The 16,973-nt window shown below is 42.9% G+C and overlaps 1 protein-coding gene across 2 annotated transcripts in view; it reads left to right on the forward strand.

The window, feature by feature from the left end:
- Positions 1 to 189: 189 nt before the first annotated feature.
- Positions 190 to 16,973, forward strand: part of adam19a (ADAM metallopeptidase domain 19a) — a 40,506-nt gene continuing 23,722 nt past the window's right edge. For both annotated transcript variants that reach the window (XM_077498985.1, XM_077498984.1), the window contains exons 1-2: positions 190 to 414; positions 4,496 to 4,575. In XM_077498985.1, the coding sequence (XP_077355111.1) occupies positions 297 to 414; positions 4,496 to 4,575 (198 nt within the window). In that variant the 5' untranslated portion in view covers positions 190 to 296. The remainder of the gene's footprint in view (positions 415 to 4,495; positions 4,576 to 16,973) is intronic.

The raw sequence follows: 16,973 nt of genomic DNA on the forward strand, positions 1-16,973 counted from the left end.
AACAATCATTAAGCGTGGAGGGAGGTGGCTAATGCATCTGACCTCTTGTCTTCAAGTTAAACATCGTACAGGCAAATAATTCGGACTTCATAGTAAAATTCAACCTCGTGGCCCATGCCAACGCCGCGCTTTATTTTGAAGGCCCCAGCCGGATGCGTCGCCGCCTCCTGCAAGCGGGTGAACACTCATACGAACCGGAGAACGAAGGGGAAGCACAGAGGCGAGCAGAGTTGAGCAGCCGGGCGAGGACGAGGGAGGACGGGGCGGCCGCGGCGGCACCACGGAGGGTCACAGGGATGTACAGTAAACACAGGCAGAAAAATGGCCACATATCGCCGGCGGCGTGCGCATCTTTGTTCTTGTTTCTCGCCTTCTTCTCGCTGAACGGCAACCCGGGACGAGCCAGCGGCGCTGGTAAGTCAAACTTGGATTCCATTTCAACCAGTTGCGCGTGGATGCTGACGAAAAAAATAAAACATGCTACAACGAGTCATTTCACAGCGTCTTGGACGGATTTCACGCCGTATTTAATGCCAGAGAAACTTTCCGAAAAGCCAAGTTTGGCATTCTTTTGGCCTAATGAGTCATTCGCCGTACGTTTCTCGGTTCATCGTTTTCTGTTGCTTCGAACTCAAGTCCCAAATTGGCATCTTTGACTTTGGTTGTTCCCCGCTGCCCTTTTTTGCTCTCTCCGTCCTTAAAAGGCAAAGTCGTGTTGGTTCCAAATGAAAAGCTTGTCCACGGTTACGACGGTACCGAGATACGCTTTTCGAATTACGAACGGCGCTTGCAGCAGGGGCGATTCTAGAATAAGAAATTTTAGGGCTGCTGACAATTTTGCCATGGCATGGCAAAAACTTGCTTCTCTCATTGCAATTCAAATGAGACAGTAGCCACCTGCAAAATTTCTGTCAGGCAACTCCAACCTAACAAAACACGATGAGTGATTTTTAAATGTTTTTCACACAAACATTTAGTATTATTATGATTTTACCACTGTTAGCAGAGGCTTGTGATAAACTGCTAAATATGACCAACACATAAACCTGATATGTTTTTTTTGGAATGCAGAATCGACCTCCTCCCTGTAATTTGAATGTACTGACAAGACTCGATGACATATGCGGTCATGTGAACTGGTGGACGAGCGGAACAACAGCTGCCATTGATGAAAGCGCAGCATTCAGTTCGTCTTGTTGCCGTGAAACCGAGATCTGTGATGCTGCGAGGTCGCAGCGGATCTTTCTCGTGCTTCATCATCAGCGCAACTTCTCTTTCTGAGCTCCTTCCGGATCCCCGATGTGCCACATCGTCCCCGCTCGCGCTCAACGCAACAGACATCTCGAGGTCGTCGCCTCTGGTGGGCTTGCGTGGGCTCCGTCGCGTTAGTCATAATTGAGTTTGGAGTTGCCGTGTGTTAAATGCTCATGGAGTAGGGGAGGAGAGTTCTCCATTATCAATGCTTCCTGTTGCGCTCTAAATGCTGTTGCAGCTCTTAAACGAACCAACCAGTATGTAAAAAAGAAGAACAACACCCACGGAGGTTTAACGAGGCTATATTAGAGCAAATTAACTTTTTTTTTTTTGGCTTGTATACAAATAGCTGGTTCTGCCTACAGCACTGTGAATAAAGATGCTTTTGTCATTTTTCCAGAAGACCCAAGTGCTGCCCCTGGTTGTCATGGTAACAAAAGGAGTCATATTGGGTGGACTATTAGCTACTATAAACCGTTGTCAGCCTCAACAAGGGCTAATTTTGCAAAGTATTCAATTGTTAAAAATACAGGAGGATGCAGAAATGACAGTAAATCCCCAATATAATCATTTAAGTAACGGCTGGATGGATGAAAGTTCACAACACATCTTTGGCAATGTTCGACTTCCTTCACTTTCTCGTTATATGTCAAACCTTCATATGTTTTTTCAGCTCTTTTTTCAGGAGTAGAAATATTCTGTTTTGAAAAAGAAAACAAAAATCGTTCAGTTCAAAACTTTATCAAACAAAACAAAACAAATCAGCACCAAAGGGTCCAGTCAGCCATGTAACAAGCATCAGACACCCGTAAATGAGTATGATGAATAATAATAATCATCATTTCAAAAAGTCTTCCGTCCTGTTTCCTTCCTCTGTAATTATTTTGGTGGCCCCAGGTGGCTTCAAATCGCTCACTGTTTCATTTGCTGTCTAATACCCGAAGCGCGAAGGCACCGGTGATGATGACCAATTGTTTATTATACAAAAGTGAATAGCGGGGAGTCGTCAATGAGCGGAAATTTAGTGGATTGAGCAGGCCGATTTTCAACACTTGCACTTGGAATTGATTAGAAAAAAAATGTATTCAAATGGTTCTTTTCGGTTCGGTTTGATGCACTTGCAAGTTTTGAATAAGAAAAACAATTTTACAGTTCAAATCGTTGATATATTATGTACACATGTATGCATGTATGTATATGCATGTTGTATATGTATGTACAATCGTCCGCGTGTTCATGAAGAGACCTTGCAGCATCCCTTTGACAAAAGGGAAATCCAACAAGCATTTGTCAAGAAGATAAGAAGGCCGTGCCCGTCCTTCTTCCTCTCCTTCCTATCTTTGTCTGATACAGTCGATCTCGCCGCACTGTTTGAATGAGTTATGAGTGCCAGTGTCATCCGAGAGTCCCTCAGGGGCCCGCAGAGGAAATGGCAGAGTGATTGAAAAAGAAATGGGGCCGCTTGAGTGTCAAAGGTCTGGAGGCTGTATGACCGTGCGAATGTCAACAGAATGTGTGAAATATTGGATGTACACGACATGAACAGAAACAATGTGTTGTCTGAAAAGTGATGTCTTTAATGGATGAACTATTCAGTGGATCAAGAAAAACAAAACTTAATTTTCCAACAAATCCTATAGTGTTTATTATATCATATTGAGCGGCAAAAAAATTTCAATGATTGTTTTTCAAAAGGGTTCAGCCCGAACTGAAACATAAGTTTGGCACAAGTGCAGCGCGATCCGGATCGCGTCTCATATCCAGGTTGCAGCCTCCCCATCAAAACGCTGCTGTCTCGATTGATCGTTGTTTTTTCGACACTGCAACCTGCTGATGTAGTCACAGATTGTCGATTGTAGTCACATTATTCGCTTTTTTTTTTCTCCACTCGGTAAATCACGACCCAGCGAGCTAACGATCAGCGCAGAGCACGCCGAAGCTTAAGAGCTCCTAATGACGCCATCTGCCTCGTTTACTCACTCCTCAAAGGAAGTCGACTTCAAGTTCAGCCTCGGACCTGTGGACTCGTTTTTTTTTTTTTTAATGACTCCCCAAGGACGTGCCGCCTTTTGTCAATGTTGTGAATTGATCAGTTACAAACTGATGGGCAAACATTAGCCTGAAGGATTTTCTAGTATGCAAAAAAACACATTTTCATGGCACTGTAAGTACAACAGCACAACAGTGGTGACTTTTTTGAAACAACTTTTTTTTCCACCATATCAAAGATTTTTTCAAGCAAAATTTGTTGAGATGACTTGTGCATTTTCCGGTAAAGTACACACTCAAGTCGCAGGTGCACACGTAGCGTTTATGAATGTAGGGCGCTTCTCTCCAAAGGAGGATGATGTCAATTTCAATGTTTTTTTGTTTTTTTTGCTTGTGTTTTGGAGCCTGCAGCTGCACATGGTGTCCAATTCTGTTGATGTGTACAGCACCAAATCACAACAGTTGATTTTATTTTATTTTTTCAAGAACTGACCCAGCCTCTGCTCGGAAGCACAAGAAAAATGAGCGTTTTATCGTTTTTGATGCGTCTGCATTCTTATTATTTCATCCAAATCAATTTGCCTCCCCTCGCGTTCCACTTGTGATACTTTGTGTTTTGAGATGGCGTCAGCGTCTCGTTGCCTGCAATTGAATTTTATGCAAATGAGAGGCTGTAAAGGACGGACGAGTCCCGCGCTGGGACGCGGCCTCTCCTTTTCAATTCTTCTTTGTCTTGGCTCAAATGCCACTGACATGTTTGCTCTCGCCTGTCGGGAGCCGTTCCAGGCCCAAGTGCTGCCGCTGACATTTTATGGATTCTTTTATCCGCGAGTAATCATGACTTTTCCTGGAAAGGGGTGGGGGGGGCGGTTGAGGTATTTGATCTGCCTTACCTTGTAGAAACAAGTCGATCAGCAATTTTATTTTCCTTTTTGATAAAAAGGCACGCATCTCTCTGCCAATCTTTGTTGTTTACTGATGCAAATGGGGCACGTCGAGTCTTTTGTTGTTCTCGTTGCCTTCCCGCTTGAACAAAAGCTTCCAGACTCAGTTTTTGTGTGAATCACACGACTCAACTTCATGTCTGGAGATTTTTTTTTGCCCAGTTTGAGGTGAGGCGCGTGATTCTTCTCAGCGAAACGAGTCATCGTTTGGCGAGATGGGAAGAACGACGGAAAGAACCGCAGAGCTTAATTTGGAAATAACAGAACAGACTGTTAATCTTCTGCTTGTGTTTTCTGCTTTCCAAAAGGGTCACAGAGAGGACGGACAGTGACGGCAAGATGGCTTTCTCAAGGCCGAAACAAGAGGGAGGCGGACATTTCAGCTCAGGTCGGTCAACTTCTCATCTGTCTCCACGTTGAAATGTTTTCAAATGATTACACCAGTGATTTGCAGTGTGGTTTGCTCGTCAGTTGAGGATAAAGCGAGTCCACAGAGTTTGATGAGTTTTCAAGCATCTTTAAGTCCCCAATAATGAGAATAATTTCTACACAAACAATAGGAACCTTGCAGCAGTTGCCGCATGGGCCCTAACTAGAGCTGCAATGGCACAATTCAATTCAATTTCAAATTGTTATTTCATTCTTTAAATAAGGAAATGAAACTTCGAAGTCAACGTGTGCAAATTTGAATGCGTTTTCACGCATGTTTCGGGACCCTCATCCGTGGTCTCTGTGGTTCTCAAGGTTTCTCCTTTTGAACGCAAAATAAGATTTTGAGTTTTACCTTGCCTGGTTACGGGGTGAACATCGGCTTGTCATGTTCAGATGTGAGAGAAAATGCCAACATGCAAGACTGGAACAGAAAATTGCCGCTGGCATTTTGGCTTCGGCTGCATGCACGTGTGGACTTGAAGTTGTTGTTGTTGTTTGTCATGTCATCCCCAGTCAGTGTTTCACAAAATAAAATGCACATATTTCCACAAGTTTGCAGATCAAGTCTACGTTGAAAGCGGCTAGTACTATATTTTAATGTTGGCCATCATGGTGGTAATTAGAAAACAAAGTAGTTGTTGAGATAACGCTTGTAAAAAAAAAATGAGAGAACTCCTGGCTTACACGAGTAAAATAATGTTGTAACGAGAGTTACTTGAGTGTCGAACAAGACTAAAGATAAAATAAATCAGGGCTTGGCTTTTAATGCATTTCAACAAATGAAAATGTATTCATATGTGTCCAACAAATAATTGGATTGTTTGCAGACAATTTGATGTCTGCCTGTTGTGCTGCAGTCTGCCAGGGAAGGACACAAGACAATTGTGATCTCTGTTGTCATTGACGACCTGAATGGTCATCTGTGACTTATCCAGGCGAGTACATCATGATCATCGCCGAGCTCTCTACCGGTCCAAATCAAATATAAGCCGTCCAATCCTTTCTCAACATTTCTAACTTGGGAATTTGTCCATTTTTGTAGCAACCCAAGCATGCTATCCGTTCTTGTTGACACGCAGTCGGCCGAGCTTGTGGATGTAAAAGAATGCAAACGTGGCTCGGTGCCGTTCTGTGCAGATGTCGCCGCTTGGCCCCTGACGGCCATCTTGGCAGAGGACAAATGGGGAGGAAGTTTGATGCTATCAATTGGCCCATCTTGTTCATGTACTACAGACAACCTCATTCACTTTTGACATGTTAGAAATTGTAAACAACACCAACTAGAAAGAATGCTTATTTATGTGACATGCTTGAATGTGTCATTACAAACCGCGCAACATCGATGTCTTTTCTTTGTCACAAGAACGTCATGGTTGGATTGATGTGTTGACTGTGGCCTGTTAATCAATCAGGAAAACAACAACAACATGCATCTTGCATGCATGTACATAATCATGAGCCCATCTTATATAAGCCAGCCTCATGAAAACAAGGCATCCGTTTCACACAAACAAAAATCTCATAGCACACCACCAAGTAAAGAATGAGTCTTAAAAAAAAAAGTGGAATCCCAAAAGTTTGTGCACCGTAATAGATTCAAAGAGTCCGTTTTTCGCTTGTTGCTGTTGACGATTGCCCGACCCGGTTTTCAGGGACCCGCGCGACCGACGGTGATCAGCGAAGGATATTTCGCATCCTAATGATGGAAACGAACGGAACGGAGGAAATGGGAGTCGTGCCGAGAAACGTAACCGCGCCGGATGAGTCGCGGTCACGCGTTGGTCTGCGTAGCAGCGTCGGCGCGCATGCTAACGAGCGGACGCTCAAATGGCTGGGAGAGAAGATACCGACACAATGGAGTGCTCTGTATTAAGTAGAGGGCGGCAGGGGGGGAGTCACATATGGTACGTGCGGGTCACAAGTCGGAACGTTCAACTTTCAAGCAAGTCCCAAGTTACGGTGGAAAATATCTAAAAAGACAAGTCAAGTCTTCACTAAATTCAAGCTAGTCTTGCCAAGTCTTGACTTGGGTGAAGCAAATAAGTCAAGTCATGCAATCTTGCTCGGTCACAACATATATGAAGAATACAGTGCAATTAGTTAGCTTTACTGTATAGTCTCAAAGCAGCCTTCGTATTGTTGTTCGACACTCTAAACAGTTGGGTAAAAAAAAAAAAGGGACCCATCCATCTATTTGAGTATCTCAAAAAGTTGGGACAGTCCAAACATGAATCTCGCTTATGGCGACCCCCGACAGAGAAAAGTTGCAACTTCTTCAAATGTTGGTATCATAAAATTTGTATTATTTTGAACCGCAGCTATACTGACAACACGGTCAGCCATTTCTCTGTCACTTTAACTCATTAATTTTCACCTGTTGTTGGAACAAAATTTGGACTCATGTGCTGGCCCAATGCGGTTTATAAATCGCGCAGCCAGTTTGAGTTCCTTTTGACGCACGACTTTTAAGAGTGGAATGACGGATCCGAAAATGGGCAGCTTGACATGAGTCAAGTCATGTGACTTTTGTTAAGCGATGTGACTTGATTCCCTCGTCGCTGGTATTTAAGGTTAACTCACTAAAAAGAATTGCGGAAGGCGGATGAAAATCAATATCTGGATGTGTTTCAACAGCTTGCAAAAATGGAGATAACGAGTCACTATTTTGTTTTGCAAATAAGTGTCAGAGCAGCTGCAACAAGGTCCTGTCACATCAGCGCACGCCTCCTAATGATTAGGCGATAAGTCACCTCGCCGAGCGCGGCGGCGGCCATATTTCACCCGGTTGACATTATTAGCAAGTGCACACGTGGCGTCAGCGTTTTATGGCGCATAAATTGTTTGCGCTTTTGTCTTCTTACAAATTTGGCTGCTCACAGAGGACATCTTATAGAAAATTCACATTGGTGGTGTGTCTTTCTATGTTCTTGGGGAAAAAACATGAGAAGATCAGAAGAACATTTTGTGTTTTTTTTTGCTAAAGCATCCAGCCGCCCTAATTGGCACGCAAACATTTAGTGGCTTGCTTGAAAAGACATTTTTCGTTGACTTCCAAACAGCCGAGTCGGATTTCTGAGCGAGTTTCCGCCAATTCCCAAACGGTCGCAAATGGCCATCGTTGGGAATTGTGCCTCTTGGCCCAGCGTGTGCGTGCTTCCTTCATGCTGTCATCATTGCTTTTGCGACCAAATAAGCCCTTGAGCAAGAACCTTCCACACAGCGCCGTCGATAACCTCTCGCCGATTGTGCCGTGTTTCAAACTACTTGTGTGTGGTCCTGATATACAGCAGAGACAACAAGATGCAATCCGGGGAATTCATTAATCCATAATTCATACTCTGCCCTGCAAGGATTGCCGGCTAATAGAATTCCAGCGTGCAATTTACATGCAGAGCGTTGAATGCGTTGGGAAATTGACTTGGAGAAAATCATTTCTGCGTGTGTCGTGGATAATAGCGCCCGCAAGTCTCAATGAAATAAATGCGCCTTGAGAGGACCACTTTGCTGTACCTGCAGTTGGCAAATGTCATTGAAAGTGATGCGTCGAAAGAATCCAGATGGGTGTTTTAAAGTAGACTTTGAAATGGTATTTTTAGTTCACCTTAATCGTCCGAGCTATTTTTGCTGTTGTTCATTAACATATTTTGTTGTCGTTTGCAACAAGAGGTGTCATCGTCTGTCATCTCTCTGCGGGGAAAACAAAGTGAGGCAAACAGCACCGTCGACGGAGCCAAACGACATATTTGCTTGTTTCCAAGCTCTGATAATCACACGGATCTCCGCTGACACGAAAGGAGCTGCGCAACACGTCTGCTTCTTTCCTCGCTCTCGCTCTCGCTCTTGCTTTGTCGACATCTGGATTTTGTACGCTCGTTTCCGCTTGGCGTCGTTTGAGCAAAGTCAGCAGTAAGCCGCCATCGGGCGCGCTTGCCAAGCTCTCATTCACTCTTTGCTTTTCAGCTCCCAGTCATACATTCAAGATTCAAACTTTTGGTATCTTCATCTAAACAATGTTCGGTGCACGTCACTGGTTAAATATGCTGCCAGTCGTGTGGAATTAATTGTTGATTAATTGCATATAGATGGCAATATTCGGAAAATAATTTTTCGAAATTGCAATATTGGGGTCAGAAAAAAAATCACGATTACTCGTAGGTTATTTTTCTAGGTTGTTTGGCCCTACTTGACTGTATTTCAGGAAAATAAAATTGGAATTCTGCATCCGGTGACGGTGAGTCATCATGCAAGGTCGGGTCAGGAGTGTTTTTCTCCCTTGAAAAAAAATGTGGTTCTTCTTGCATCTTTTGAATTCTTACAAACAAACACCGCCAGGCAAACCCCAAACTGACAGTCGAATTTTGAGGGCGTGGGAGTGGAAGAAAACGGTTGTGATTTCGCAAGTAGTTTCCCGTCCTTGACGGGAATCGGCAACTCTTGTTAGGGGACACACAAGCGTCGTTTCGTGTCGCTTTTCACACCAGTCAATGATACGGTCCACATTCAAGGAGAAAACACGATCATAAAAAGACACTGCAGGCTTTCTTGAATATTCATTTGCTCACGATAAGTTTGTTTTGTTTTCTGCTTTGTTCAGCTAAAACACATTTACTTGCATATAGTCGTAATAATTACCCAGTGGGTGCAAGTTACCTCAGAACATAAATTGAACTTTTCAGAAAAAAACGAATACTCTTTAAAAATGTAAACCCTTCACAAACCCTCTGCATGGTGCAGACTATTCGGCCGCCCAAATATAATAAAAAACAAAACAAAACACTGTCCTCATGTCCCGGCTAACAATGGGATGTTAAGCTTTTACAGTGAACATCTGTTTCCTTCCCTGATGAGCATTATTGAGCAATAATACATTGGCAAAGCGATGCTAGTAAAGCTCCATCTGGACACACGCATGACACAAGTGACTTAACTTAAGAGCTCATTTTTAAAAGAGGACATTTATTCATTAATTTATTTATTTTTACATTGTTTATGAGTAGATAGTTGGCCAGGTGGCGTGGAAGGACTTCATGTCAAAGCCAAAAAAGTCGTAAGGTTAACATAAAAAAAACAAAAGCAATCCAATTATAAACCCAGTTTTAAGTTGACAAACCGTATTTTAAAATAGTTAAAATACGTTTTATGAGCTATACTGTAAATCAGCTAATGATTTGTTGTATATTTGAATTTAATAAACGTGGAAAGTTTGAGCTTTGGAGAACTTTGATGTGATTTTGCGTATTAATAAACATGGCAAAAGCTACAGCCATAACATTTTGATTCAAAAATGTAATAGCACCGAATGGAAGTGAATCTCTGCATTTGGAAATGATTATCTCGCATCATATTGTGAGCCGCGTATTGAAAAACGTATGGAATCGTCTTTTGTGGAGAGATGGACACGCCTTTGAATTGAATTTTGAACATTTTGATTCTGAATTGCTCCAGATGATGTTCAGTACGTAGAAAAAAAATTGAGGACTCAAGCACAGGGACACCGTGAGAAAAAGTAGGATAAAAACTCAGAAACAGGAAATGTATTTACAGCCAAAAAATAGCAAATGTAATGTATCAAACAGACGAATAAAACGAATGCGATTATTGGGTCAAGTTGTTTTGCGATGAAAAGTCGAACTTTGCGCAATGACATCCTAATAACCTCGAAGGGGATAGAAAACAACTCTTCTTCCATCCAAAGGACTTGAAGTCGCAAAAAGCAACCACAGCTATTAATGTTTTTGTTGGAGGATAAATGGATTTCGATGTTATATATGATGAAGGCAATGTGGCGAAAGAAGCAGACAACGATGGCAGTGAAAGAAAGCGCGGCGAGATCCTTTGGGAGTTTTGTTTTGATGGCAGCGGGCCGCGCTTGTGAACGCCGCGCGGGGAGAGTCGCGCTGTTCCAATAGAACGCCGGCTTTGATCGGGTCCTCTTCAGAACGTCTTGTGACAATGAGACGGGAGACGTCAGTCTGTTGGGCTTTACGGATATTTCAGGGAGCGCAAATGGGATACGACTCGCTTTCAGAGGACATTTTGGGGTTTGAAAAGTGAGCAGTGCATTTTTGCCGACATACCCGACCGTCTTCGATTAAAAAAAAAAAAAAAGGACGCGGAAAACTCGAACGTCAAGGCCGAACAACTCTTGTTTGAATTGGAGCGGTCCCCGTTGCGAAAGTCGACTCGGATGCCGTTTCCAAGAAGTGGGCCAGTGACACGCGGAACTGGCGTCTGCCCGCCCCGCTTCCAAATTCAGCTCCTCCAAGTCACGCCGGACCAACATTAAGACAGAAGCTTTTTTGTTTTTCCTGATAAACTCATCACGATAGCATGTTGTCAAACATCATTGTTGGGAAAATTGTTGTCGAGACAGAAACACAAAAGACGCATCACGTCTGCCAATCTGGTTTGAAGTGGCCATTTTTGGATCATTTTGGCCAACTTGATCTATTGTGACCAAATTTGAACCAATTGTACTAGGCAGATTCACGGCTAATTCTTTTTTTCCTCTTCAGCCAAGATGTCAATTCAAACCACATGGCTTGAACATGAAATGGTTGAGCTCCGCAAAATGTCTTTTTTTTGTGTTGAAATTGATTGCTTTGTTGACTTGTAAGAAATGCAGTCGTCACGGAGAGAAGGAAATGAGGGCCCTTGTGAAACGGATAATTGCGATTGTCCGCTTTCCAGTGACGAGATTTAAGATTGGCACTTTAATAAAGCTTTTCTTTGCAGTTTCACTTTATGGCGCGCGTTTGTTCTTCAGTGGTTTTTCTCATGGAATTGTCGGTGAAAAAGAAAGCGATCATAGCGCTGAAAGGGATGAAAATGAGTTGTAAAGAAGCGCCACGTTTAAGCTCAGACAGTCTGAGGAAATAATAGTTTTAATTTGGGCAATGAGACGCCGTGCAAGGGACAGGACAGGACGTCAGATGGGACTGAGGATGAAGGTGAAGGCAGGCTGGGTTCACTCAGTCTTCTTCACATGGCAACCATCTTGAAAACACACGTATAGTGTGAGAGTGTACTCTTGCCTCTATGCGTTACAGTAAACAAATTCGTTTTTCCCCCCAAACTAACAAAATTGTCTTTTGCTTCGGAATTGTAGCAGATTGAGGATTGGATTTTGGTCTTCTGTCTTCTGTCGTCCCTTCGGTTTGCTTCCAAAAGTATCCTACAGTACATATTTTACAGGACTAACAAATAAACATTTTGAAGCAAGCACACTTAGCATATTTTTTGGCTAGTTACTGAACATTCGTTATGTTGTTGTTTAATTTTTTATGACAATGTATTGTATGCATAACTGCGAGTGACGACAAAAAAACAAAACAAAAACAACCAAACAGTTTAAATGTATGTCTGTTCATGATTCCTCCATAATTGCTGCCGCCCAAGCACTGTTATTGTGCGCCGTGTTCTCGCAGAAGGTTAATGAGCTGTTGCATATTTAACGCCCGCCGCCATTCGTCATGTGCGAAAGGACAGCGCATCCCCGAGTGAGACGCGGGTCAACGCGGGAATGAAATGGTTGGAAAACAGTCACGTTTAAACGCTGCCTTTAAGTTACATCAACATTTGAGTCTCTGTCTGTTAAATCGGCGATTCCCAAGTACTCTTCCAGTCTGTTTGTATCTGTTGCAACCTACTGATGATTGCGTGCGACTTCCTTCTGAGAACACTTTTGTTTCAAGCCTCAAGGTGACAAAAGTGTCTCTGTGATATATGTTCAACTGTCAATTTCCTGCCATGCTATAAAAATAAGAACCAAATGCGTTCTGCAGTCAAATTGTCATGCAAGACATTGTTGCGTTCCGCGCTGCAAAGTATCCAGTTGAAGCTGAGTTGAAAGTGAAGAAAAACTCACCATGTGGTCACCATTGCCCGAATTGTTGGTGACATCTTGACTATTTAGGAAAATGAACTCGTACAGTACATAATAATTAGAAACACAGTTGGCACGTGCAGGCTTAGTCGTGGGCAAGGTCGAAATGATCAACCAACCAGACTCATTTTTAATCCACCCTTCCTGAATGTGAGCTGAGCTCAGAGTTCAAAGTGTGACTATAAATATGTTTTTCTTCATTTTGCCACTCGCTCTTCTGACCGGGACTTGTGACTTGCGAGTCAGGATTAGGTCGAGCGCATTAAACATTGGAATGTATTCCGTCCTACAGGATTTGGATTTGTGTCTGATTTCCGACGGGAGCCATTTTGTACGAGCTGGTGACGCATTGGGATTTCGCTCGCACTGTTGGCCGATCCTGAAGCCGACTCTGGATCTATAACAGTCACTTTGCTTTCCAAAAGAACGATACAATAGCATCAATAAAAAAACAAAATAGTTAGCAACTCAGCAAACCCCTGAGAACCAACAAATGTATTTAATAAGGAGAATAATAGCGCTATAGTATTGTACTGTTTGAAAAATGAATATTATTCACGTAACTAAACAGAATGTAAAAAATGGAATCGTTTTGGTCGATCTCAACCTGGCTCGCATGCCGACCAATTCGTCCTTTGGCTCATTTTTCCCGTCTCGAGTGTAAAATCCACAAGTGTCCTTTACGAGAAGGAACGATTGTGCTCATCAGTTGCTTTTCCCCATTTTCAAGTTTTTACTTGCCGTGTGGGTGTTTAACGGGCAAAAGTGCACTTCTGGTCCTGCTGGGCTTCTCTCAGGAGGCCGGGTGGGGTGAGGCGGGGCTCGTGAGAAGCAGCGAGAAAGGGGGGGAAGCAATGTTGACCTAAATGTGGCTCTCATTAAGATGGCCTGCACATGAGTGCATACAAGCTGCCCTCAATCTTTCCTGCTGGTCTTCTCTCCCATTCAGCCTCAACATGCTGTATTTATTATGTATCTTCATCTTACTACTCTCCTCTCTTCCAGGTTTTTCTTTTTTGGGGCAAGTAGGAAAAAGTTCCTTTGCAGCAAGCCTCTAAAAAAAAACGAAAAAAACAAAACAAAGCAAGACTTCCTTTGAAGATTCTTGTACATCATATTGTGTTATTTCTGTTTAGCAAGATTGAGGTGTTGTTTTTCCTTTTCTAATTCCATTCTCGCCACGTCAGGTATGCATTTAGAAAATGTGAAAGGCTGGCTGACACAGTTTTTTATTGCTTTTAGCAAAAAGTGGAAAAACGATTACCAAAGGAATGAAAGTGCTGAAAACATGAATGCTCAACAGGAAATGAAGATAAAACAAGCAGAAGGAATGCGGCGACGTATGGAATAGCAATTTCAGCCACGCTTTTTGTTATGGCTGGCTTTGCGTGGTGGAGTGTGGCTGCAATAGGTGGACCCAAAAAAACAACAACAGGAAATCACTCCCCGCCATGACATGAAATTCCACAAACGCACATCATGACGGCTTGTCCATCTTTTGGTTGACCGAGGTCAGCAGCTTAGAAATGATTTCAACACTTTAGTTAGCACTTTAGTTGACTATTGGCTACATTGCAGTACGTATCGTAGAACTGTGCTCGTTCTATTTGCCAAATCAACTTCACACATACCTCGTTCATGATTTTCTATGAGATGGAATTCAATTGTCATCATTCACTTCATCTTCTCAGCACTCAAAGTAATTGCCCAAAAAAGGAAAATGGAACAGATACGTTCACAAATTTGGGAAAAACATTCGGAAAGACTGCAAAAGTATTTTCGAGCACTGAGCGCTGGTAAGACACGGTACCATTATACCAAATCAAACAAAGGTTACCTGCATTTGTGCTTCACCTGGGAATTGAGCCTGCCCCACTCAGATAAGGACTCCTGCCTCCTTAAGCGTATCAGGTGTCGTTACGTCCTGCCGGATCGCATTCCCCAAGGACGGGAGCTTCCGTCAGAATCCATCTCTTTCGGCGGCTCGCTTCCAAGTCAGAGCGGAGGCGCTTGCGGCGTCACAGGTGAACATGAAAGCATGAACAAATACCAAGTTGCATCATATACCAGACGCATTCACCCAAGTTTGGAGTTGAAAAATTCACCCTCACTGCTGGCGGGCTCAGGAGAGTTGCCGAGTCGGCCTCTAATCCGCCGGCTTGATCCTCGCCTCGAGCGATACGCTCAACCTTAAGTAGCTCCTAATGGCCAAGACGGCACCTCGCTTGTGAAGCCCGAGTGAGCTGCAGTACCGTAAAGTGTCTTGACCGCCGTTAGAAAATTGCAGATTAAACCCAATCGCGTCCTTGACGTCTTGTGACACCTCTTAGTCACGTGATGTAGACACTGACTGACTATTTATTTCTCTGTGAGCAAACTTGTAATTTCAGTAGAGGACAAATACTTATTTTCTGCACCGTACGCCGACGATGCATCACCGTCCGTGTCTGTGTAACTTAAGAAGAAGAAGAAGAAATTACTTCTCCTCTCTTCTTTTGTTAAGCCGTTTTCTTTGTGTTCAAGGCTTCGAAATTGTAGCTTGCAAACACTCGTTCCTTCAAATGTATTTCTTTGTTCGCCAAGCCGAGGCCAACCATTTGACAAGAAATATACCGCAAAGCTTGTTGGCGTTGGCAAGCAAGAAACTCGACCTCGTTTTAATAAGAACGTTCTGTTTTTGGTCTCCCGCCCTCCGCCTCAATCGTGATTTCTGAATTCCCTTTTGAGAGATGGTGGTAAATATGAGGGCGATGGTTTGCCATGAGGGGGGAAAAAAAAGCACCATGTGTATTCGTAGAGTGCATCGTGATGCTGCAGGGTGCATGTGATTAGCCTGAATTCACGACTGCACGTCTTCCGTCATGTCAACACGCTAAGCAGCATCAATAGAGACCAAGAAGCAGTTCATTAATGAAGTGCGCATTTCCACATTCACGAACCCGTTTCTTATTTTCCCCTGATGGGTTTCTTGAGTTTTTCCTTGCCCTGTTGTGGTTCGATCAGGGGATGTCGTTATTATGTCAACCTTTGTGATTTTTGCGATTAAGGGCTTATAAATAAACTCGCCTTGACTTGACTTCAAGATCATCGATATTTGCACTAATTGTTTGTTACATTCTCATCTTTGTTTCAATAATGGCCACCATGTGATTCCTTAGCAACTTACTTGGTATACTGCGTTTTTACTGTAAGGTCTGAACATAAGTCCTCACAAATCTTGCACATGATCTGATTTTTTAGTTTGTACCCTAATGAATGTTTATCCAGACGTTTGCTTGTTTTGTTTTGTTTTTAAGAGCTGAACAGAGGAAGGAAATAATAAGGGGGGAGCACTTTCGGTTAATTTACTCATCCCCAGAATTCCTGAAAGCAAATGCCCGTCACTTTGTGCTGCTCGTTTCTCACAAGTGAAGCTCCATGGCACTTTTTCCCCGGTCCTTATCCACACCGACCGGGTGAAATTGGACCTAAGAAGAGTGACACTTCTTTTACCATCTGTTGGCCTAGTTTCACTCGGATAAGGTGGAGAGAAATGGAGACGCCGGTGTGTACGCTTATAAGCTTCCAATCGGCGTATTTCTGGTGAGGAAAAGCTCACATTCACGGGATGTATGCAAACTGTCCAATTTTTACACACATTAGGAAGGATAGAACGGAATTTTCAGCTAATCACTAAAGACTCCAAAAAATCATGAAAAAAATGAATTGAGTGGATAAACAAACTCATAATTGATTATATTCTATACATAAGCTTTAAACAACAACCAAATTAGCCTGTGATAAACTTAGCATTAGCATTACTACCACTTAGGGTAAACAAACACAAACTACCATTTCCACCAAACATCATTATATCTACATTACACATGCAATAGTGTCTTAAAAGTCACGAAATATACGATGCTTCAATATTATTCCGTGAGTAAACAAGAGTAGAGCTAGCTGTTAGCTACATGATGTCAATAACTTCCTGTTTCGACTTATCCAACTTGGTTGGCGTTTGGTTGGTTGGCCCTATAATCGATTATCCTACTGATTATTCCATCAATTACTCAAGAAATGAATGTGTTGATGTATTCTTCGTTATGCCAGACAGGGAAGATGACATATTGGATTAGGACAAAATATTCTGAGCTTCAACTTTAAATCTGCTTTCAAAGTCAAATAGTTCCATGCAGACTTCATTTCTGTTTCGCCAGGGAAGGAAATTGATATCTGATGTGTTTCAGCATTTGTATTTCGCTCACACGCACTTTTTCAATCACAAATTCTGGCTGGCGCTCTCTTATCGTGATGCACCCCGAAAAATGCCAGTGTCACTCCGAGTTGTTGTTATCAAGCGCATTTGAGAGAGTAAATGGTACGATGTCAGAATGTTCCAGAGGAACTCGTGAATCCCATACGCGTCACTTCAGCACCTGTCTTTCTTCCTCTGTCTCTGTCATTGTCTGCTGGGCTCTCCCGCCATC

Source organism: Festucalex cinctus, chromosome 16, assembly GCF_051991245.1.
Source record: "Festucalex cinctus isolate MCC-2025b chromosome 16, RoL_Fcin_1.0, whole genome shotgun sequence".
NCBI lineage: Eukaryota > Metazoa > Chordata > Actinopteri > Syngnathiformes > Syngnathidae > Festucalex > Festucalex cinctus.